Below are 25,987 nucleotides of genomic sequence, written 5' to 3' on the forward strand. Positions count from 1 at the left end.
TTTTCTTGGTAAAAGAAATTGATTATTGACTATAGTAATTATTGGTTTTTTTTTTATAAGGAGGGATAATTTTTTTTCATAAATCAATTTCTATAAGAATAAAAATGATATTTTAAATTGTAATTTGATATTCAAGACATTAATCGAATCTCAATCCTTAATTAAAAAAAAATAATATAAATCATTTGTTAAAGGTAAAAAAATTATATTCACAAATTTTTATTTTTTCACATTAAAATAGGTATTTTTTTCTATTGAACGTGATTTTGAATTAGTATTTAAACACATACAAAATCACTTAAACTATCTGCTTTTGATTATTAATTTATTCTCTTAAGCTAACATTTTTAATCAATTTAATTTTGATGTTATTAAAGAAAAACTAATAATTAAAATTGATGGTTTTGAATCAAATTCATGATATGGAAGTGAGATTATTTAAAATATTTTCACTTAGTGCTTGTTTGATACTGTGTTTGTGATCTATGTTTTCTAACATTTTTATGTCATAACGCACTAAAAGCAACTAATAGTTATTTCTCCAAATCACGTCTAAGTAGACACAAAGTGAAAGCAAACACACACTTATAAGAGTAACCCAGGCGCAAATAAGAAACGTGTCGGGGTTGAGTGAGAAAGTTGGGTAGCTGTATATCATATTCATGCATGTTTGGAAAAACCAATGAGTAAAAGCTAATAGTCATGAAGTGGGGAAACCATCCAAGTATGAATTGCTTACTTAACCAGTGATCCAAATATTTGGATGGATAAGGCAAATTATGTCAAGATACTTCCCTAGATACGGGAATTCTAGTTCAATGATACGTACAATTATACACTAGTAGGTTTAGTCTTAATATATTCAACTTTTATTTTATTTTCGAACAATTTAGGTGATAAATTCCGGTTTGTGCTTTTTTATACATGCTCATGGGATGAACCAAAGAAGCCTTAGGATGGACAGTAAATATATAATTCTGAAACGAACATATAGTGTATTTGTTGTCTTGACCCGAACAAACAAAATAAAATATTGGTATCATCTATTAAAATAAACATTTGTTAGAAAATACTGAAATATGATAGATAGGTACATGTAAATAAAAAATAAAAAATAAAAAATTGTTGTAACCTTACTACCATAACCAACAGGAAGAAACATAAGTTTTATACACTTTTTTAATAAAATAAATCACAAAGTATCCTTTATCGGTAGGGTTATTATATGCAACAATTTTTTTTTATTTAACACAATTACATATCAAGATTCAAACTCAAAATTATTAACTAAGATAGAATAACCTCTTACAAGTTAATCTACATTCTCCTCGTTTCCTTCTCATACATATTATTACTTAACTTCTTTTATATCTATACACACAATTATGTTTTTGATGTTTAGATTTTTTAGACATTTATACCTATTTATCATATTTAGTGTTTTTCAACTAGTGTATCTCTAAAAGAAAAATTGGAGAAAAATATGTATATAACAAATTAACTATCTACTACATTAATATTAACTATCCACTTCTTATTTTTCTTTTCAACAAAGGTATGAAATATTTTTTCTTACTAGTTATCCATTACATGTTGAGGTTATTTTATGATATTTATTTGAAAGGATATTTATATCAAGAAAAGGATTATAACTTTATTATTTTTTATAATGTTATTTCACACACAACTCTAAAATTGTGAGATATTGTTCGTTTTAAGCTTAAGCCCTCACAGTTTTATTTTTGGTTATTACTCAAAAGACCTCTCAATCATTGGAGTATATGTATGCTTTGTAAATTATTATTTATCTTCTTATTTTATCGATTTCTCAAATCAGGGACCTAACCTTTCATTTAGCAAAATTTGTCTTTATATTTCATTTTATCACTTATCTTGGTTGTCACTGAATCTGATACTACTGTTGAGATTATTTTTGACGACTTGTTTGAGAGGATATATTTATATCAAAAGGAGGTTATAACTTTGTTATTTTTATAAGGTTATTTATATAGTTTTAGGTATAAACTCTCACAGTTTTATTTTTTGTTATCGTCCAAAAAGTCTCTCAATTATTAGAGTATGCGTATGTTTTATAAACTATTATTTCTCTTCTTATTTTATTGATATTGAATTTTGTTTGTATCCCAGCATTATAGTAGTATTCCACAAAGAAATAGTGTGCAAAATAGAATTTAACAAATACATGTTAGATTCTAAAATTTTCTTCAAAAATTCAATCTTTTTTATTTGTGTAATTGTAACACTATATGCTTTATATACTTTTTGATTAATTATTTTGTGATATGTGGTGTTTAATTGCTGATATATTGTGTTTATTATTGTTGATGCAATTATGCCCAGGAGTGTCATCCAAATGAAGCCTAGAGGAATATGCTAAGCTAGAAGGGCCTAAAAGGATTGAGCTCATTTTCAAGTTAGTTGACCTGAGCTCATCTTGAGCTTTAAGATGCTAAATAATTAAGCTCAATGCCTTTCATCTACTTGTATATATTTTCTCTAGTTTGGACATATAAGAGGTACAACTTATATTTGGCCTTGGAATAACATTTGAATTGATTGGATCTACCATGGCGCACATGTGCATGATCAAATCAAATTCTAATGTTAATCACACAACATTCAAATTAAGTCACATTTTTTTTGCTTGCCACGTGGCCTATTCTCATTGGTTATTATACATCTAAGATTTAGAAGCACATGGGTGCATATGGAATTAGTTTTGGCTGCCCAAATTTGAATTTTGAATTCAAATTGGCACCTAACTTATCCAAGGTTAAGCTACCTTGGTTAAAACTTAATAACCTTAGTTGTTTAGCTTGTTCTATAAGCTTCCTAGCCCTATATAAGGTCGATTGCTCATTGTATGCATCACTTTTGAGATTATTGGAGTTGAGTTTTTTGAAATCTCTCTCAAATTCTCTCTTGAATCTCATTGGAGAATACTTCTCCTTAAGCACTTTCATCAAGAAAATCTTATTGTGGCAAGTACATCTTTTCTTGCTTATTTTCTCCCCAGAGAAGTGGAGCACACCATACACTTTTTCCCTCCATCTTTTGAGTCTTCTTTGAAGTTTTGTAATTGTGGAAATCAACTTGAAGAGCTATGAGTCTTCATTGGAGATTTCAGATGCCAAATCACCTTGAAGATTCCATCACTTGGAGAGTTAGGTTGTTTATGAAGTTGTTTTTAGTTAGGGTCAGGTTGACCAAGTTTAGGGAAAGGTTTTTAAGGTTTTCTTAAGATGTGAACTTGATAAGTTCATATCTTAAGGAAAGTTAGAGAGTGATACTCTAAAGTTGGAGATAATCTTCTTCTTCTTTTGACCTCATAAAGTACCCAAACCCTTCCTTGTAGCTAAGTGGTGTTGTGAGACTTGAAGATTCAAGTTTAGGAGTTAAGAATTTGAAGTCGAGTCACTATGCAGAGAGTTTGAGATTTTTCTTATTTTCTTCCTTCTTGATAAGAATCTATCAAGGTCCAATATTTTCAAATATCACTTTCAATTGATGGACGACTCAATGACTAGAAAAAGAGCTAAAAGAATTTTAAAAAATAATTTAAAGAATCCAATGTGTCTAACACCTAATACTAAAGATGCTACATTATACTGGACTTTATTTGGATGATTTACTTAAATTTTGGGCTTAAAAGTTATTTATGTCTATTTTCTTAATTATTAATTTAACTTTCGTATTTTATTTTACTTAAATAAGTTTAGAGGGTTTTTCATATAGCCTAGGTCAGTTTTAAGTGATTTTAGGCTTCCTAAGTGGAGACTTAGTGGAAAGTTACTAAGTGAGAGTTTGTTTATCTTAGTTTATAAATAGGAGTCTCTTGTAAGCATCCAAGACAAACTTGAAGATTAACCAAACTATGAGTTTCTCAGTGTGAGAGATTTTTTCTTTGTTTTTGGATAAAAACTAGTGTTAATTCTACTGGTAGGTCATGGTTAGAGTCATGCTTCTTTTTGATAACTTTAGTTTTGTCGATGATTTATAGTTAGGGTCAAGTTCCTCTTTGTTCCTTTACCTGTTTTTAAGAAGATTCTATGTTTAAAAATTGTATCACTTCCTCTTCTCATTTTGGAGTGATTTGAGGTAAGAGAAATTTGTTGATTGATGTTGTTAATGTATAATCGCTAACTTATGCTTGTAGGTGCCTATTTTGATGGTTGAATTGATTGAATCATAAGATGAAAACTTTTTCTTGAAATATTAATTGCTCTTGAAAGTGTTTTTGGAAAGATTTAGTGATTTTGATTTTGAATGGTTGTATGTGGTTCCTTTTGATGGAAATGAACTGTATATCTTGAGTATATGTCAAATATGGGATTACATGTTGCTTTGGTTTGAGTTTTCTTGTAGGTTGAGCTAAAATTGTGATTCTACGAAGTATGAAAATCACCATTGCACTGAATGCAACTTTATGGTATTAGCGCTTGATGTAGGTTAGGGGATCTCTGCTTCATTGATGTTGATTGCGAGATTGATAATGCTAAGCATGAGTTAATTAAGTATTATCTAACTTGGTCATGTCAAGTGTGATTGGTCGTGGAGTTCTCTAACATGGCGATGTCAAATGTAGGTTTGGTAGTATTGGACATGATTAAATTAATGACTCTATGCCTTAACAGATTTATATTTAATCTTATAAGGAACTTTATATTTTTCAATTATATTGGCAAAAATTGTTATAATCACCCTATACATATATTTGCATGAATATTCATATGATGTTGCATGAAAATCTTAGTATAGTTGATTACTTTATATTTTTTGTTACATTATAATTGTACTATACTAAGTATAGTGCTTTGTCAAATCATTACAATAAACAATATATAATTATCCAATGTAAGGAGTTTTATACTATTATCCAATTACAAATTATCACATATAATAAGTTTATTAATTACTTATAATAATTTATTAACTTTTTATAATAATAATCATCTAAAAATACATACTAATAATCATTTCATATTGGTGAACTGTATAAAAGTTAAACTCTTTTATAAATATATTTTTAAAAGTATCATTATTTTTAATCCGTGTTGCCTCTATCACTTGATTGATCATGGTGATCTTATATAAAAAGTCATAGAGTCACCCCTTTCACAAAAACATTTGCAGTTCTCAATCATCACGACCAGTAGTGTAGCTTGAAAACTTTTTTACGAGGGGTCAAAATAATAAAAATTATAATATATAAATTAAATATAATTATTTTGTAATATTAATTTTATGAATATTTTAAGCATTTAATTATATTATTCAAATTAGCTATAAAAAAAATCCGTGTCTCTGTAAAAAAAATAGAGAAAATAATAATTCGTGTTATTTGTATAATCATGACAGTTTTTTTTAACACTTATTAAATGTAAAATAGGTAAAGGAACTATGAACATAAAATGGGATAATCCCCATTATTATTAGTAGATATATAGATATTAATTATTTTCTCAATAACCTGCTTTTATTATATTAAATGATTTTTTTTCACTTTATTAATTACACTCTTAATATTCTTGTAAAGAAAATTAACACTCTTCATATTTTTAAATAATAATAGAGAATTTTATCTACAAATTATTTTGTGAAAAAATATACAATACAATTTAAGTGTTTTTTTTTTTACAAAACAAAATTTGCATAAGAACTAGGGAAATAATAGGTTTAAGTTATATTGCACAAATTTTTCTTTAATGAAGAAACAAAAGTCATAAAAAAATGAGTTTAGAACATGTAAAAAATAAATATTATTAAAATATAATCAATTAATGAAATAATTAATATGTGAAAAATATTATTAATATTAAAAGTTAGTTATAAGTATTGGTGCTATTAAAATAAAAAAATTTAATGTGTAATATTAACATAAAATTATTTATAAAATTAATAATAATAATAACAATAATAATAAAGAAAATGATTAAAAATACTTTTAATAAAAGTGTTACTTTATGTTTATGTAATGACTTGCAATTATTAAAAACTAAAAAATAAATGTTTTTAAAAAATATCATAAAAAAATTACAAAAAATAACTATATTTATATACTCTAAAAAAATTTAGAAATAATTTTGGGACCATGGCTCCCTGATCCCCAAAGAAGCTCCACCAGTGATCACGACCATTAGGAACGTGAGAAAGCCCAGCCCATTGTGTAATTCAAGAGAGGCCCAACATAATTATATGCAAACAGTCTTACGAGTCCACATCCACGTATTTTTTCAATTAATTTACATCCTCATGCATAAAAAATAAAATAAAATAAAATACGCGAATTATTATAATTATTTTTCCCATTTTCGTGGCCTTCGTCGCTCTGTGTGTAGGGTAAATCAAGATGCTGAGAGTGGGAGCACAGAGGGTTTTAGAATCGACGTCGTTGGGCGTTAGGGTTCCGGCGAACTTCTCATACATATTTAATTCGTTATATGTAAAGAATTAAATACATATTTAAACTGTAAAATAATTATAACTATTAGGATTTCATCAACTTCTCATAAAATGAAATGGAAAATTTATTTATTTTCATAATAAAGAATATAACGGATATCGATAGAAAGATAATTTTATATTAATTAAACTTAATTTTGCTTTAGATTTCCCATTTCAATTGGGCAAATCCCGCCCTCAATCATCTTCACCACTTGAATTTTGTAATTTTAATTTATTATTTAATTTAAAATCAAATTATATCTTTTATACTAAACTTAATCTTGCTTTAGATTTTGCAATTTCAATTAGACAAATCCCGCCTTCAATTATCTTCACCACTTAAAATTTTGTAATTTTAATTTATTCTTTAATTTAAAATCGAATTATATCTTATCACCCATTTGTCACGGAAATCATTCATGCTTAGATCGATCTCAACTACATTCCATCAAACATTTAATTCAGATAACTCAATTTACTTAAGATTACATCCCGATAAAATAAATCTGTGAGGATTTAAGCTGAATATATATATATATGATCTGTTATAACTATATAAAGTAAGATATATACATATAAAGATAAATAAAGTGATAAAAATAGAAACAAAGATAGAAAGAAAAGATAAAACTGAATCATAAAAATAATGTATGATAATCTTAAATATATAAATAATGATATAGTATATATTTTTTTCCTTTTAGAATAATCAAAATTGAATACAAGGAGGGATTATTATGAATTTTTCCCTCCATGAATTTCATGCAGTTTTCTAAACATATTTATTAATAGCTCATAGCAATTCTCTTCTCTTCAAGAATGGTATCAAGAAACATCACAACATGATGTTTACAGAATGGAAGAAGATAAGGGTTCTTGGAGAGGGTTCCTATGGAACTGTCTCTCTTGCTTCGACCATTCTTCCAGAAGGAGTGCAAGGAGTGCTGATAGCTGTTAAGAGTTCGAAGCCTCACGGGGTAAAGTCGTTGCAGAAAGAAGAAGCCATATTGGAGTTATTCTATGGTTGCAAAGAAATCGTTCAATGCATTTGGGGTCTACCCACCATGGAGAATGGTCGTTACATCTACAATCTCTTGATGGAGTATGCTCCATTAGGTTCTCTTGGAAACTTGATCAAAAAGAGAAAATCACTCCTGGAAAGTGAAGTTCAAGTCTACACACGCATGCTTCTCAAAGGGCTTTCTATCATTCATCAATACGGAGTTGTTCATTGTGATCTTAAGCCGGACAACGTGCTTTTATTTCCTAACCATGAACATGGTGGGTATCAACTCAAGATTAGTGATTTTGGATTGTCTAAGACCAAAGACGAGGTGTTTGATGCTGACTCTTGGAAGATTAAGTTTAGAGGTACACCATATTACATGTCCCCAGAATCGGTCATGGGCCAAATTGAAGCTCCCTTGGATATATGGTCTCTTGGCTGCATGGTTATTGAGATGCTCACGGGGTTACCTGCATGGCACCATGTTCCCACCACACGTGACTTAATGTTTAAACTTGCTTTTCTTAAAGAAGCACCACCACTACCTTCGAATTTGAGTCCCCTTTGTGGAGATTTCTTGAATAAATGCTTTGTGAAGGACCCTAATCAGAGGTGGACTGCCAACATGCTTCTGAACCATCCATTTGTTTCCATTACAGGCAAAGTTTTACCGGTAAGAGTCACTCTCTTTCATGAATGTTTTCTATCATTTCATGTACTGTAACATTTCTTTTAGCTTTTATATTTTGTATTCATGTGTTTTGAGCATAAACATCAAAATATTCTGAATATGTGTGTTTTGTAACTTGGTTCAGTAAAGATCATATTATGTATGTTTATTCATGATAATGGGTGTTGAGATGTGTTGACCTACATTATAAAATTTTATAATTTCATATATAGAGCCTTTCTTTTGTATATGCTTATGTGTTTAAATTCATTTGTTTGCATTGAAGAGATTAGCATTTAGATTTAAACCTAGTTGTGGGGTTGGACAATATAGGCTTCTTCTTTATCAAGGAGGCAATTAATTGAGGAAGGCATGCTGACATGCATTCTTGTAGTGTAGAGGTCATGAAAATGGATTAAGAAGATCTTGATAGTTGATCACATATTAGAGAAATAATATTCAAACTTTTATAGATAAATTGAAAGTTTTATGTTTGAATATCCTGCAATCGGTTAAAAGGTAAAAGTTGATCAAATAAACCCTTATGTATATAATGCCTAACACATGTAAAGCCTAATCCCTAATTGTATCTAACTGAGTTTTTGTGTTTTTTTTATAGGAAAATGAAAAATTCATTGAACCCAAACTCGTCAACAAAGGACATGCTGATTTGAAATTGGAAAATAGTTCTCCTCAAACTACACGTGACATGTCAAGTTCATTCTTAGATACACTATCAAGTTTATTACCACTTGACCTTCTCTCAATATTATAATGAGAGTATAATGGTGCAAATTTATTTGTTTATGGTCAAATTTGGTATCAAGAGAGTTCATAACACGGACGCATCCAACTCAACTATTTGATCAGCTAGTTGTAGATTAATTTTATTTGTTTGTTTATTAGTGAGAATTAAACTCAATATTAAGTGTGTTTGCGACACTTACTCATTTTATTGAACCAACTTTATTAGTCTTATTTTTTCTATGATTTTGAGTTTATAAATTTTACTATTTCTTACAAAATATTAAACTGCATGTTGCATTTAATGAAAATTTTAACTCATAATATAAAATATATTTGTGACGTCATCATACCTATAACACAATGACATAAAAAAAATTATTCGGGGACCAATATCACTTAATAGAAAGATTATTAACTAAATTAACACTAAAATACAACGTTAGAGATTATGTAAATTTGTATCAATATAAGTTTAATATCATCATTTAGATTTATTCATTAGTTCAAGCCCAATAGTATTTTTTTTTTAATGATTTTCCTTAATATTAAAATTGATGTGAATTAGATTCTGCCTATTTTCCTTATAGCTAGTTTCTTTATATATATATATATATATATATATATATATATATATATATATATATATATATATATATATATATATATATATATATATCCCTTTTAATTATACTTGCAGTAAGTAAATTACGTGTCCCATTTGATTACACAGAACACTCTCTCACCCCAAACAAAGAAAATAGTAGCTCCTAGCTAAAACTACTTGTAACATAGCAGTGAAATAAATTGTTAAATAACTTCCTATAATTGTTAAATATCACTGATTTCCTTATAGTTTAGCTCTTATAATGTCGCTTTTTTTTCTTTTCTAAATCATAAATTTGTGCCCGCTAATCCCATTTTAAAAATATTATAGTAAATTACACTTATACTTCTTATAGTTTCATATCGATACCCTAAATTTTTTTTATTATTTAAAATAATCTCTCTTACAGATAGTTAGTCGGTCATACTGTAATGTGTTTTTTTAATAATTAAAGAGTTAATATAATGTTTAAGAAATGTTAATGTAATACTTTTTAAATAATTGAACGTAATTATTTTTTAGATAAAAAAAGTTCAGAAGTGTTTGAGCAAGTTCATGAAACCTAAAGAAATGTCAATCTAATTAATTTACACAAAATATTAATTCGTAATTGTTACTCTAGCAATTTTTTTTGTTCTTACTCCTTGTTGTGAAGATGATCACAATTTCTTGCTTATTATTCCAAAACGATCTCATAAAATAGTATTATAAACTTGGAGGTTTTGTTCTGATTATTTTTAGAGTGAATCAATGAGTGTTAAATAGCCAAAATTATCTTATTTCTTTGTAACTACTTTCATCAACAGGTAACTTCATCCCATTATCTCCTTTTTTTTTTTTCTCATTGTCTTTTTTTTTTTATTTTTTTATAAGTGACTCAGTTTTTTGATTATAGAACTTGGTTTATTATTTTTTTAATCTTTTTCTCACATTTTATTTTATACATTTTATTGAATAAAAAAGGTTCAAATATATTTTCAGTTTTTTAAATTTAAAGTAAATTTATTTTTATTTCTCAAATTTAAAATTAATTTTTTTTAGTCTATGTAAATTTGTTGCACAAAATTCACCTATAAGTATTTTTATTAGTAAAACTATCACATTAAACTTCGTTAATATTGTATAACTGTCTCAATTTATCACTGTTAGATATGTTATTTATGACCTAAGGAACTAAAATAAGATTTTTTAAAATTATACAAACTAAAAAGATCAATTTTAAATTTGAGATACCAAAAATAAACTTACTCTAAATTTAAAGAACAAAAAATATATCTAATGCATGAAGAAATGTAGCATAATAAAATTGATTATTTACACTTTTATAAACTTTTAAGGTTTGAAATAAAACATTAAAATTTGAATAGGTAAAAAAAATGTTCAAATATATTTTTAGTCATTTAAATTTAGAGTTTATTTTTATCTCTCAAATTTTAAAATGAATTTTAATTTTTGCGATTTTAAAAATATTGTTTTAATAGTTAAGGATTACTAGTAATATCATTGATAGAGACAAATTGAATCACTTATAGAACATCACCTAAATTTAGAATAATATTTTTACTAATAAAAACGAGTAAGTAGTGTTGTCAAAACGGGTTGATTCTACCCGTTTGGTTCAACCTACCTCAAAACATTTTCTAAGTGGGTTAACTTAGTTTGTTTCATTAACTTTAATGTCCGAAATTTTCTAATTCAACTCGGATTCACCATGGGTTGGTGAATTAAATGGCTAATCCACCAACCTACTTAACTTTTTTTTTTTAAATTATAAATTTCAATTTAAAATAAACTCTAACATAAAACAATCTCTAATCTAAAATAAAAATTGTCAAACTAAGTATTATTTAGATAACATTAAACTTAATTAACAATCTCTAATCTAAAATAAAAATTGTCAAACTAAGTATTATTTAGATAACATTAAACTTAATTAAAAAAGTGTATAACTTTAAATAATTAAAAAATAAATTAAAAAAATTTGTTATTGGATTAGTTATCCATCAATATTAAACTTCATTTGAGACTTAAGTAGATAAATTTATAATAATTTTATATTATCTAACATTAACTTTATCTTTCTCTACACAAAAAAATGGTACCCTATTAAAATAATACACATATAACAAAAATGGCTAAGTAGTTCATTGATAGATTGGGTTGATGAGAGGTGTAAATAGGTCAGGTAGGCAACCCGATCCACTGTGGATTTGTCCCGAGTGGATCAAATTGAAAGTGAATCAGGTTGAATATTTAGATCGATTAAAAATTTTTTATTTATTTTTTTCGTGCAACTCAACCTATTTTCAAAGTGAATCAAGTTATCCCATAAGCTAAAATTGACTTTAACAACTCTTCTAGTAACTAAGTTTTTTCCCAAATTATAAAATAGAAAATTTATTTATTTTCATCGCAAATAATTTTTATATTAAACTTAATTCTGCTTTAGATTTTGCCTTTTCAATTTGACAAATCCCGCCCTCAATTATTTTCGTGCATTTCATCTCCACCACTTGAATTTTGTAATTTTAGTTTATTCGTTAATTTAAAATCTAATTATATCTTATCACCCTTTTATTCATAAATTCTTGAATCTCATTTTTTAATTAGATAACCAATGTAACTGGGATTACATAACGGTAAAATAATAATAATAATAATAATAATAATACTAATAATAATAATAATAATAAATGGTGTGATAAAAAGTATATAAAAAAAAAAAAAAAAAAAGCTGATCTCAACTACATGCATCAACAAAATATCTACAAACACTAAACCCAAAACTCAAACAAGATAAAAGTAATAAATAATGTTGTAACCTTGCAACTATAACCATCATGAATGAAACACGAAACATTAATTACTATATGGTTAAAAGCATCATCAAATTTTTTTATCCGTTTAGTCTCTATAATAATTTGATTTATCTTGGTGTTTCTTATATAGGAAGTCATAGAGTCACCCCTTTGACAAAAACATTTGCAATTGTGAACAATGACGCCAATTAGGAACGTGGAAGAGCCCAGCCCATTGTATAATTCAAGAGAGGCCCAACATTATTATACGGAAACAGTCTTACAAGTCCACATCCACATACTTTTTCAATCAATTTACACCCCTCGTGCATAAAAAACAAAATAAGCGAATTAATATAATTATTTTTTCCCATTTTCGTGGCTGTGTGTGGAAGATGCTGAGAGTGGGAGCAAAGAGGGTTTTGGAAACGACGTCGTTGGGAGTTAGGGTTCCGGCGAGGTTGTACCACGAGAGGGTTGTGGATCACTACAACAATCCCCGAAACGTTGGGTCGTTCGACAAGAACGACCCTAGCGTGGGGACGGGTCTGGTGGGGGCGCCGGCGTGCGGCGATGTCATGAAGCTCCAGATTAAGGTCGACGAAGAGACCGGAAAAATCGTCGATGCACGCTTCAAGACTTTCGGGTGTGGCTCCGCCATTGCTTCTTCCTCCGTCGGTAATCGCAAATAGAAACATTGCTCTCTGTTTTCTGACTCAATTTGTTCTATTCTATCCTCATTCAGATTGTTTCTGATGTGTCTCAGCTACCGAGTGGGTGAAGGGAAAGCAAATGGAGGAAGTTCTGTCTATAAAAAATACGTAAGTATACATAACATCATATACTTCAGCAATGTTTGTCTAAGATACAATGTAGCGTAAGATAATACTATCGTTACTATCTTATTTTTGATGATGCCATTGGATAACAATGGATAGGATAAAAATTAATATTTTTAAAAAAAATAACTTTTATGTAATGTACTCATCTTCGTTTGTTATGTTGTGCTAATTTTCTGGATAAGACAATAATAGGACAGTTTACGTTTTCAATAAAAAGAAAATGATGGAAGATCATGCGTTGTTCTTTAATGTACTGGCTTTAGGAGTTTAGTCCTGCCAGATAGTCTATGAAGCACCGTTACCCTGTATCTGATGCGGATTCAATACCAATACTCTTAGATATGAAGTATTCAATACTACCTCGCCAATTAGTCTAAAAGTATCCAAGACTTCAAATAAAATAATGAAAATCTAATACTACATATGAGACATAGAAGCAGGTATAATAGAAAAACATAGAAAGCATTGGCCATTGGTGATTTATAAATGGAAATTGTCTTCTTTATGAATGAATTCAAGATAGGGATGAGACTGATACTATTCCTGTTTGTAGACTATAAAGTGATTTATAAACACGATGATCTCTGATTGTCTTCTTAATTTGGCTTTGCAGAAATGTAATTATACATTTTTTAAGTTTTGTGAATTCTATACATTTTAGAATAATCGTACAAATACATGTATCGACAGTATTGTATATGTGCATCATAGCAGATGCTTCTAGATTTGGTTATGGTTTCATGATTGATAATTCTGATCTGTCGTTAAGAGATGTTGAAGTGGCAAATAATTGATGTTATGCAGTGAAATTGCAAAGCATCTTTCACTTCCACCAGTTAAGCTCCACTGCAGCATGCTTGCTGAAGATGCCATTAAAGCTGCCGTTAAAGACTATGAAGCTAAGCGTGCCAAGGCAACTGCTGGTGGCGAGAAACTTGCCACTGCATGATTTCTTTCATGTATAGAATGATGATGAAAATCTTTCGTTTGGTTTTTGTTATTATGTTAATCAGTTGCTCATCAGAGAACACCTGCACTTGGTTGGAGCTAGTCTGCTAGAGAGTATTCTCATTATTTGAAGTAAAAATTTGAAACGCGGGCTTATGGTTTGTTTTCTGCTTGGTTTGTATTAGTCGGACTAGTCAATTATTAACTCTGTACGCATACAATAAAGCTGATTGGAACGTTTGGAAGCTCCAAAATACAGTTAAAGTGCATAGCGTGATACTTTTGTGTTTCGCAAATTTTGCTCCAGAGTCCTATGTTTGTAATGCACTTTTTTTTTTCCTTTTTTTTTTCCTTTTTTTTTGGTGAATTTGTATAGTGTAGAAGTCCTTGTCCTTGACTTAGTAGGTTAAGTATCAAGAATATGAAGTGCTCAAGTGTAGGGGCATGCTAGGGTATAACATTTTTATTTTAAAATTGGGTGGAAAATGGAAATGATATTTGGTAAAATTAATTTTGAACTATCAGAATATAATGTATTTTGGAATGTGCCTAAAGATTCGATTTTGAATGTCAACCAATAAAAATAAAAACAGTAACGACATGTATGATGGAACATATTCTGGCCTACAGGAAATTAAAGATGCGTAATGACAGCACCACATGTGGGGTGAGGAGTTGTTCTTTAATAAAGATCTTTTCTTTTTTATTATTGACGAATGAAAATTCATGGTGATTTTTAATATGATATAGTAGTAGAATAAAGCTTATACACAAGGTATGAAAGCATAGAACCAGATTCTGAAGCAACTCCGAGTCGATGGTATTATCAAGAAAGACACGGCCTAGAAGACGAGCACCATCCATGTTTAACAATATGTATTTTTTATAATATATGTATCAATGCTTAATTCTTCATAAACCCCCCAAATTTCAACATGAATATTGCGGTAACGGATTGCGAGTCCCTAAAAAAATTAAACAACCGTGTCTGATGCCTAAGGATTAATGAAGTCTGACATTTATGGTTTATTGAAGATCATGATGAGGTTTTTGCATTTTGATGAAATGAAATTCAGAGTTTATTCTTAGAAAAATGTGGAATAAGTGGGTTTTGTAGTGTTCCAAGCGAAGGGTTTATGAACCAATCCAATTATACCATCGTACAAACCAGATTTTATGGAAGAGCATTGCACAGTGCAGCTGAGAGTGGTGGAACTTCAAATGATCAAGTCACACCACCGATCATTCTGGAAAACGACATGCAAGAAGGGAAAGGACTTAAAAACAACACAACAAAAATGATTAGATAACATTGTAAAAAGATGATCGATCATCCTAGGATTTTTGGCTCACCTATGCAGTGTTGGTGCGAACAACATCCAACAAAAAATCGGTAATAAAGGGCTCATAAGAGGGCAATTTTGCGTAGCCGGGAAAGTAATTGATATCAATAACGAGGTACCTCGTCGAATCTTTCGCATCTCTAATCACATCAACGTTGAAAAGGTTAAGCCCCAATGCCTCCCTCAACCCCCTCGCCAACTCACCCACCAAACTCTGCGGAGGCATTTCGGCGTTCTCAGCATCGGCGCCACCGTCTTCAACGCCCAAATCCGATACTCGAGAAAACGGCATCGCCCCCGTCAACGTTCTCAGCTTCTCTTCGGATATATCAGCCAAAGACTTGCGCCTCACGCAATTCACGCGCTGCCCCGCCACATAAATCTTGAACAGAACTCCACCGTGGTTCACAAACTCTTGCAGCACCGTGGGAAAGCTCAACGCGTCGAGCCCCTCGCGGTCGAAGACCAGGCACATATCGTGCGAACCGGCGCCGCCGTCCGCCGCCAAGGGTTTGGCGACCACCGGGAATCGGAAACCCAGCTCTTGGATTTTGTGGGCGTCGAAGGATTTGGGGTCGTTGAGGAGCAGTTGGTTGGGGACCGCAACGGTGGCGTTTTGGAGGGAGATTTGCAAGTGTTTGAGGGGGTGGAGCATGGAAAGGCGGTTGCGTAGGCGTTGGATGAACTCGGGGGGGTCGATGATAAGGGTGTTAGGGTTTTGTTGGGAGAATTGGTGGAGGTGTTGGGTCCAGTGTGGGGTGTGGAGTTTGTGGATGATGCAGTGGAAAGGGGCTTGTTGTTGTAAGGGTGTTTGGGGGTCGATTGGGATGAGATCGATGCCGTTTTGGTTGGCGTAATGGAGGAGGGAGGGTTGGATGAAGCTTTCCACCTTCTTGGGTGGGAGAGCGTAGCCCACACGGTACCTCTCTTCTGCTGCTTCAGACATCTCTGCTCTTTGTCTTTGGACCTCCTCGTCTATTCGGTGTAATAGCGATGCAAATCAAATTCCCTAACCACTCTCCTGCTTTAAGCTACGAGATATGTATTTCTATTCATTTTTATATTGAAATGCAAGGGCCATTTTCATTTGAATAAAACATATTCTTATGGATATAGATGGCCAGAATCAAAATAACTATATTCACGTTCCCAATACAAGAGATATGGGAAGGCAAAGAGTTGCTCTTGTAGATTACAAGAACAAACTATGAGCAAGAAACGTGCTTCAATTTTTTTAAATAACTATTTAAATGAGACTCTTTCATATAATCATAACTCTTTCTTCATTATTTCTTCTCATTTTTTTAGAGAAAATTTATAGACGTGAAATTCACGTGTGTAAATTTCTCATTAACCCAACTCGTCTTGAACAAATAATAAAAAATATTTAAGTCGACATATTTCTTTTTTCTTTATACTATTTCATGGTTATTTCTATCAAAATAAATATCGTGCAAAAGAAAAGTGGACAGTAAACTTCTTAAAATTAATTTTATCCTTAATTATAAGTCAAAACAACTGTGTTATTTTAGCTTTCAACTTAATTTTTGTAATTTATCGTGATAAAATGCAAAGTTAATTAAACACAAACTATTTTTAAATTAAACATTTATTAAATGACATAATGCAAGATTAAATTTGTTAAGACTTTCATATGGGTTACCATAGATGAAAGTACTTAATGTTTAATATCACAAGTTTTCATCTACTAGAAATGTTTATCTATCAGCAAATGTAATTTTCTTCCAATGTTTCACCAATAATACCCCATTCACTCTATTTTATAATACTCAAAAAATATTATTTGGTATTTCTATAAAAATTAATTTAAAATATCTTCTGCACTAATTATTTGCTTATTAACAATACCCATAATTAAAGTCAATAAGTCATTAGAACAATAAATGGCTCATTATTATTAAAAGTAGTTTGGAAGAAAAACATAAATTTAGAATAAATTAAATATTATTAACTAAATTAACCAACATTAATCGTGATAAATTAGATAATTCCGTCTTATGTGCCAAAAAAATTAAGATAATCACATCTTATAATTTAAAATTTTTTTGGTCAGTGTCTATCACATAATTTATTACAATTTAAACTTACACCTTTTATTTTTCTTCTCCCTCTATTGTACAAGTTATTGTTCAAGTATCATTTTTTTTTCATTTAAATTTAAGATCAACATCCAGAAACAGACAATTGAACATCTTAGAAAATTATGAGGGTCAAATTTGCAGTGATTGTCTCCTTAGCAAGTTTTTTTGTGGTATAGTTGTAGTCTTGTAGAGCCTCCGCAGTCTCTCAATCACAATAACTTACTCTTGTTAGACAGCTGAAAAAAATTTCTATACCGCGTGTTCAGGACCGGAAATCTAATCTACATAAAAGAATGAATACTGATACAATTACAGTGGCGAAGCTTACATCTGTTGACAGCAAAACTTGGGGCTTATCAAATGACAGCAAAATTTTAAAATTTGGATAAATTAAAACAACTCTTCCATCGATCAACTAACATGTATACACTAGAGGCCGAGAGCACCAATCTTATGCCTGTAATTGTACAGATTCAACCTTGTTGTAAGCTGCATCTTTAACTTTCTTATGGGAACCATGTCTTGATTTGTTTGACTTCCTTTTCTTTGAAGCAGTAATTTCACGAGTGTGATCATTATCGATGCCATTTTCTTTGTCTGGAATTGACGACTTTGATTCTGTTGGTTGAGCTTCTGGTTCAATCACTGACATTCCTGATAGAATGTAGTCTAACAAAAACGTGCTTCTAACAAGTCTGTCTATCCTGCCAAAGTGCCTCTGACTATATGGAATAAGACCTTCAAGAAATTCACCAATGCCTTTAATCTGAAATGACCCACAAAAAATGTACGGTTAAACAGGGCGTTTTTTTCTTTCCTCAAAAACATCCCAAAAAATGTAGTTGAAAACCATATTCAATAATCAGCCCAAGCATTTCAGTCCTTAATCATCATACTATGCAAATAATGCACGATTAGATGCACTATGTCTCGTAAAACTTAAAAAAGGTAAAATAAGCACCTGAACAATATCTGTGGGAGGGAAAATGTTGAAAACTCTGAAAAGAACGAACTGTGAAACATAACAGAGCTTTGGTTTTGTATTCCATTCTCGAACATAATTAAATAATATACGAAGCTCTTCATTACCCAAGCCCTTAAGTGCTCTGTCAATTTGGTCTTCAGCCTTTCTCTTCCTGCAGAAATATTAGTCAAGCCGAGCGTATGCCAAAAATATTCAAACAAAATAAATTCCTCCTTACCTGCAAAGTTCCGCAAATAACTCATAAAGCTTATGAGGCCTGCGTAGTTCAAATGCAATTTGGATTGCTTTAGTATAGTCAGCATCTGAGACAGCATTCTCTAGCTCTTGACCTTTCAAAACTCCCTCTTCCTGCATCAACATGAAGCATTAAAATACTTCTAACAGAGTTCACTCATGATTTGAAATATAAAAATAAAAATAAAAATAATCCTAATAATTACATGTACGGAGCAGGTAATAATATATGAAAAATCTTCCATAATATCAGCCATTTGAATTAAGAAAAAGATCTTTGTAAACAACTTTTCTTGAACCCCTTCTCCATGTCACTAAAATAAATATCGTTTGGTTGAAATACTCCATGATGAAGTAAAATAAAGTTGTCTGTGACTGAAAATATGATCTAGAATTTTTATAAAAAAAAATGTTCGAATGAGGAGTTGTCCATCATTGCAACTGATTTAGTAATTGTTTGGTTTAACTCATTTGTAAGAAATGAAATGTCTTCTTTTTTCTCAGCTTAGAGAGAGCTTTTGAAAAAAAAAGGCCAAAAAAACCAATGAATGTAATGATTTTAAGACAGTTGACATTAGCAAATAAATGAGCAAGATGCACAAATTCCTGACAATTAAACAATGAATGTCATGATTTTTACAGAATACAGATACATGTTTCAATCAGATGACTTGCAGTTCCAAGATTGTGACTAATTTTGGTCCTTCAATGTTTGGCTTAAATTCATAAAAACGGCAACAGAAAAATCAATGCATTATGCAATATGAAATAATAGTAGATACTAGCAATCATTATATCATGAGCAACCAATAACCATGGAACATGACATTTGATTTAACTTTCATGTTATTAGGGCACCAGTATTTAAGGATTTGCTCAACTCACCTCTTTACGGAATGCTTCTTCTTTGTCAGCTGCAGTGGAATCAAACCATAAATTGACAACAGCATCACCACCACCAGTTGCAAGCATTTCTGTTTTCCTGCCTACAGCCAAGGCCCAAACCTGCAGTACAAATTTTGTAAGCAAAAGAAAAGAGAAAAGAAACAATTCATTGTGTTTGAGAAAATGTAACACCAGTTTTTTCAGCTTTTTTCAAAGAAAATGTTTTTCCAAAAAAAAAAATGTGTCTTTCAATTAAAAGATATTTTTTCAACAATTTGTGATAATTGTATAATCTTTCAATAAAAATTTATTTAAGTGCTTTTCTCAGTAGCTAAAAATAGTATCTTCTGGAAAGAATCTAAAAACAGTTGTATCATGAAATGAATTTTGAATGACAAGTACTTGCATATGTGATGACCATAAAATCACATTTTCTCTAAATCTTGAAAATAAAGGGTGACCAAGGAAAGCATAATTTGAATGTTCAGCACTGCATAGAATTTAGCAGCATTGATATAATTCACTGGGTGAAAATTAAATAGGTCAAAAATATAAGCTTCGTATTGATAAATGTGAACCATATTTTTCCAGGAAAAAACATCTAGAAACAAAATATGAGAATAAGAATTGAAAAGAAAAACCATCAGAAAATAAGAAGTATAACAAAGGACAACTTGCACCTTGTCTTCATGATGATCATAAGTAGCAACACATTCATTAGTTTTTACAGTCCACAGCTTTACTAAACCATCAGCACCTGAAACATTAATTATGTTGATCACACACGCGATCAAAATGTTACAAAGAATAAAATCAGATATAGATAGCCTCATACCACAGGAAACAATTTGTGTTCCACGAGTAACAAACAATGCTCTTAACACACTTGAAGTGTGTCCTTCAAATGTCTTTAAACAGGAGCCATCAGATATAGCCCATATCCTTATTGTCTTATCACCAGATGCAGTTACTACACATTGATCAACAGGAGAAAATTCTACGGACCAAATTCCCCTCTTATGCCCTTTAAATACAACTACTGATACTAGATCTGGAAGTCTCCAAACACAAGCTGTACGATCCTGATAGGATACAACATAATTATAATGGTAACAAGTTGCTAGTGAGTAGTGATTATTCTCTCTTCACTCAGAAAAAAAGTAAGGTAGCCCTTTTTTTCTTGCAAATAATTAGTTTACTCGATTTAAAATCTCAAAGAAAACTGTAAGTCAGATATAATTACCAACCTGAGAACCACTACATACTAAACTATCATTTGGAGCAACAGCTACAGAATTGATATCTTTATCATGAGCTGCAACAACAGCTTTTGCTTTTAAATTAATTGGCTCTGTCATATTGTCTGAGAGACCATCCATACTCCACACCTTAAGAGTATGATCACTGAAAAAACGTTGACAAAGATTCATAAGAAATATATTTGAACAATATAGTACCATCTAAAAGCTTGCACATTTAAAATCAAAGAATACAACAGTAAACTCGGTAACACATTAAAATATTCAATTCAAATAGTAGAATGAACAGCAGGGCCAAATTGTAATGTTTGGGTAAGATGGTCCATGGGTAGCAAAATATCGAGATAAATGATAAATGCAGATATCTTGCAGGATTCAGTGAACACAAAAAGAATGAACAGAACAGGAGACCCAATTCACCACAAATTTTCTTATATATTGATGGATTGATCCCAATGCTGAAACAAGTTGAGGTGAATTCAATTATATTAGTAACCATAAGGAGTTTGCTGGCATTTCCACTAGGAAAGAAAGCAATAGGCGAGAAATAGTGTGGATGGAAATACTTAGAGGTAAATGGAAATAAGTGAAAAATAGTGGAAATAACTAGTGAAACTTGCACCATTTTATCAATATTTTTGAAATTAAAAGATTGAACATAATAATAAAAAATAAAAAAACAGATAAAGGGAATCCAAAATGCAGGAACTTGAGGAGAGTAAGAAAAAAATGTTAGTGCTATTTAGAATCAGAACAGGAAATAAATATATCAATACTTACCTACTGCCACTAACAAAGAAATCTCGCTTTCTTTTTGAAAAGGCAATGGCTCCAACAGCTCCCATGTGACCTATACCAACTCCAATGCAGTTTGCGCTTTCAGATTCCCACAACCTAACCTATTTGGCAAGCAGACATTTGTCTTGTAATTACTAATTTCTACAAATAAGCCTTGAACACAGTGCACTACAAGCATATTATGAACTTAATAGAGCACCTGTTGTAAAACTTAACATTGAACTGAGGCACCTCAAGCACTTTTGCCCATAGAATAAAATTTAAAGCCTTTACAGCAATCTTGAGATCAAAGAGGAGAAAGCTTACACTGTTGTCTTTACTTCCAGTTACAATCAGTGTTTTCCCAGAACTTGATAAACAGGTGTCAAGGCATAGAACAATTTCAGTGTGACCAGATAAGACATATGAACATGACATAGATGCAAGGTCATAAACCCGAACCTGCAAAGTTCCAGTAGGTTTGTACATTAATGAGCAGAATCTTAAACATCACTCTTGCTAAACTAAAGAATGGAAAACATGTAACAAATTGAAGGTTGGAGAATCAAATGCTGAACATTATATATTCATCAAGCAATATCAGCAGCCAATGTTTCATTTATTTTGTTTTTATAATTACTGTTTCAAAAAATTAGGATACATAGTTAGCTCATGTGATTATGCAAGTCTTTGCTTTGCAACATACTATTGACTAAGATCTTTATTCTTCTTCTTTTTTTGTGTTCTTATTTTTACCTTTTTCCAATTATTTGTTGAATCATTTAGATTAGAATTAGATTAACTAAGAAGCTACAACGGATAACGGTCTATGGCGGTGAGGCCGAAAATCCTTTATAACTCTATGGTGGATGCTATGGCGGCCTACGGCAGAAACCATGGCAGACAAAAAATAAATAAATAAATAATATATATATAAAGAAAACAACAAAATAAATAACAAGCAACAAAACTAAATTAAAAGCAACATAATATCAACTTAAATACTTAAATATCATAACAACAATACCATAATTCATTAAGAAAGGACTCAAAAGGAGTAGGAAAAACTAAAAGAAGAAGAAGGATTAAAACTGAACAAAATCAGCATTGCACAGTCACTTGAATTACAACAATTTACTAATTTCTAAATAAAAATGCACATCCCCATACCTGTTCAAGATTTGTAGCAAGCGCAAGGAAGTTTTCATCATCCCCAATAAACTTCATATCAACAATCTCTTCATTATATCCCACAAGTCTTTTGGTTAGATTTAATTGTAACAACTCTTCAGTGCATTCCAGAGAGTAATACAGAAACTGCTGATCTGCAGTCACACAAAGCAAGCCTTTATCTGAAGCAAGCATAACAGCAGAAGTGAAACCCCTACGTGAGCCATCCTCATCTATGCTGGTTGTAACATCTGAAGACTTTTGCTCAAAGATGCAACCTGCACTGTCAATAGAAAAAGAAACTAATGAGGCTAAGCATAGATTCCATCTTGATTGAAGAAATTTAAAATTTGAGGTCCTGCAGTTTTTTTCAGTATATATCACAAGTTTAAGTGTCTAGTTATTTACAAGCTGCCCCCATAAGAACCCACGATAAACACAATTTCTGTTTCCAAGTTTTTAACATGAACCTTTGCATAACTTCCAAAATTTATTTTATAATCAACTAAGAGCTCATTTGTTTCAGTTTTATTCATTAAAATATAAACTATATATTTTGAAAAGAAAAAAAATCTCAAAAAAAATCAAATTTCAAAAAGACAAGCATTGTTTATAATTGTAACCAAACAAAAAATAGCTTCTGCTTTACATAAAATCTCTTAAAAATAAATCACCATTTTACACTATCTTAAAATGTTTTTTTAATCTTAAACTTAAACAAACCAAACTTAAATGTAACTAATGCAAAAGTCATATAATTATAAATCTTCATATATTATTACCCTTTGGAATTCCATATGCGTACAATGCCTCGTTCACCAACTGTAACGAAATAGAATGTTTGGGAACCATCACTCTTTTTTTCATTTTGTTGATATGAATCCAGAGATGAAGCAAAAGGACTTCCAGCACCAATTACACAAACAGCTTCAACTGCCTCGTTTGTAATGACAGTCTTCTTGTTGCTATAATCATGAAGATCCCACAATGTTACAACCTGCCAACAATCCACAAACCAACTAGTCAAGTAATTAGACTAAATTCATTTTAAAAAGTAGATTAAAACAAAAAAAGTAAGATTAAAGAGCCTGCCTTATCTCTCCCAGCACTAAGCAGTGTCCATCCGTCTTCAGATAATGCCAAAGAAGTCACTGCTGAGCGATGATTATCTAGTGTGGCAATGCAGTTCTTTTTCTTGGTCTTGGAAATATCCCACACCCTTACCGTTGCATGGTCACCACCATCATCACTGCCAGAAAAAAGCTGAGGACACCAATTTCACCATGATCAATTAAATATACAAAGCAAGAAGGAATCAACACTTGGAAATAGTTAAAAACAAGGAACAAGGAAGGGATAAACAAAAGCACATTTGCATTAAAAGGACTAGAAGAAAACAATCATATCAACTCCATTAGGCAAGTCTTATCAACTCTCCCCCCTCCAGTGCAAACATATCAATCTGTTCAGACAGTAGTAAGCAACGCACTATCGCACCAGCACAACACAATCAAATAAAAGCATTAAACATGGTACTCACAAGTTGTTTCTCGGGATCAGGATGGAACATAACACAAGAAACAACACCAGCGTGACCTTTAAAGTAATGAGTACAGTAACCACCATCGACGTCCCACACGAGAACCTTCCTATCAGCTCCACCGGTAGCAAGCAACCCCCCAGAAGGGTGACACGTCATGCACATAACCGGACCCTCGTGACCCTAAACACAACGCGCACGTTAGCAACAGTGCAACACATTACTTATTACATCTAAACAAACAGCGAAGTGAAGGGAAATTATAGGGTGCGGTACCTTCCAGGAGCGCACGCACTTGAGCGTGGACAAATCCCAGACTCTGATTTGGCGGGTGTGGCTGGAAGAGAAGAGGAGAGCGTCGTTGGGGCTGAGAGCCAAGGCGGTGACGGGTTCGGAGTCGGCGTCGAGGGTGGAGCGAATGGAGGCGGTGGCGGAATCCACGATTTTGATAGAGTCGCCGCAGGCGCAGGCGATGAAGGAGGAATCCGACGAGACGACGAAGGGGCCGCCGGTGTAGAACTGCTGCAGAGCGGGGACGCAGCGGTAGTTCGTCTTGAATCGGAGGGACTCCATTGGGAAACTGCAGCTACTGTGACTCAGAGACGGTTGATTAGGGTTTAAGAAGCAGGGTTTTGCTTTTTTGGTAATTGATATGCGTCGTCGCTACTCGCTAGACTCAGAGCCCCCACGGCTCTTTTCCTTTTACAACATTTTATTTATTATTTATTATTTATTGGCATCTAATTTGGTGAACTTGCAAACTTGTTTTTATTTTAATTTATATTTATTATAGTATTATTTAAGAGTTATAAAATATAAAATTCTGAATAATGATTATAAATAATTAAGTTTAAGAATATTATTTAACGCTGCATTTTTTATAATAAGATAATGTTTAACACAATTAAAACATGATTCAAGTTGTTTAATCACAAGTATTAAGAGTTCATCAAATATATGTTTTAAACAAAATAAAAACATAATAATCATTTGAATGATATGGAAGTTGATGAATTTTATTTTTATCTTTTTTACTACATTCACTTATGAATTTTATTTTTATCTTTTTTATTTTATTCACTTTTAAATGGGTTTAGAGTCTGTATGGACAAACAATTTAATTAAAATTATTATATTTGTATGTATATATATATATATTAATAGGTATTTATATAATTTTAAAATCTTTGGATGTATTATTAATTAAACACTTATAAGATGTTGTCTCATTTTAAAATTTTAAAATTATAAATTAAATATTGACTATAAATAAAATAAAAATTAAAAAAGTAACTAATGATTTTTAAAAATTAAATTACATATCAGAATAGTATTTTAAAAAAAAAATATTAGTCACTATTCACCTGATTTTAGGATGAGAAAACACTCTAATGACTTTGGTGTGCTCTGTTCCTAAATCATTCTCCAATGAGGAAGAAGATCCCTTATCCTATAGCACAAAGAAAGTAAAGACTAAAGGAAAAGATGTAGCAAATAAATGAGGACATGGTCTGATAATTAACAATCCCCCGCTTGTCACATTTCGTCCTACAATCTCCTACAAAGATAAACTACAGGAAGAAGATCAAAATCTTTCATGGAATTCCCAAGT

At 31.1% G+C, this 25,987-nt stretch overlaps 4 protein-coding genes across 4 annotated transcripts; 2 read left to right on the forward strand and 2 right to left on the reverse strand.

Moving 5' to 3' along the window:
• Positions 1-6,658: 6,658 nt before the first annotated feature.
• LOC109812274 (mitogen-activated protein kinase kinase kinase 20-like) lies at positions 6,659-9,126 on the forward strand. Its single transcript, XM_020376200.2, has 2 exons — positions 6,659-8,144; positions 8,761-9,126. Exons 1-2 carry the CDS (start codon positions 7,308-7,310, stop codon positions 8,914-8,916), a joined length of 993 nt encoding a protein of 330 aa, XP_020231789.1. The 5' UTR covers positions 6,659-7,307; the 3' UTR covers positions 8,917-9,126.
• A 3,514-nt stretch (positions 9,127-12,640) lies between these two features.
• On the forward strand, positions 12,641-14,376 carry LOC109812232 (iron-sulfur cluster assembly protein 1). Its single transcript, XM_020376152.3, has 3 exons — positions 12,641-12,968; positions 13,057-13,111; positions 13,937-14,376. Exons 1-3 carry the CDS (start codon positions 12,686-12,688, stop codon positions 14,079-14,081), a joined length of 483 nt encoding a protein of 160 aa, XP_020231741.1. The 5' UTR covers positions 12,641-12,685; the 3' UTR covers positions 14,082-14,376.
• Positions 14,377-14,945: 569 nt separating this feature from the next.
• On the reverse strand, positions 14,946-16,618 carry LOC109812231 (inositol-tetrakisphosphate 1-kinase 2). Its single transcript, XM_020376151.3, has 2 exons — positions 15,434-16,618; positions 14,946-15,327 (listed from the first exon to the last, which is right to left on the reverse strand). Exon 1 carries the CDS (start codon positions 16,367-16,369, stop codon positions 15,434-15,436), a length of 936 nt encoding a protein of 311 aa, XP_020231740.1. The 5' UTR covers positions 16,370-16,618; the 3' UTR covers positions 14,946-15,327.
• Positions 16,619-17,786: 1,168 nt separating this feature from the next.
• Positions 17,787-25,070, reverse strand: TOZ (Transducin family protein / WD-40 repeat family protein). Its single transcript, XM_083075459.1, has 14 exons — positions 24,652-25,070; positions 24,376-24,558; positions 23,928-24,098; positions 23,618-23,832; positions 22,836-23,118; positions 21,993-22,127; positions 21,669-21,787; positions 20,877-21,033; positions 20,465-20,711; positions 20,310-20,386; positions 19,630-19,749; positions 18,728-18,858; positions 18,487-18,661; positions 17,787-18,291 (listed from the first exon to the last, which is right to left on the reverse strand). The coding sequence occupies exons 1-14, from the start codon at positions 24,946-24,948 to the stop codon at positions 17,977-17,979; spliced, it is 2,625 nt and encodes an 874-aa protein (XP_082931585.1). The 5' UTR covers positions 24,949-25,070; the 3' UTR covers positions 17,787-17,976.
• Positions 25,071-25,987: the final 917 nt, after the last annotated feature.

This window comes from Cajanus cajan, chromosome 5 (genome assembly GCF_000230855.2).
Source record: "Cajanus cajan strain Asha chromosome 5, NIPB_CcT2T_4, whole genome shotgun sequence".
Taxonomy (NCBI): domain Eukaryota; kingdom Viridiplantae; phylum Streptophyta; class Magnoliopsida; order Fabales; family Fabaceae; genus Cajanus; species Cajanus cajan.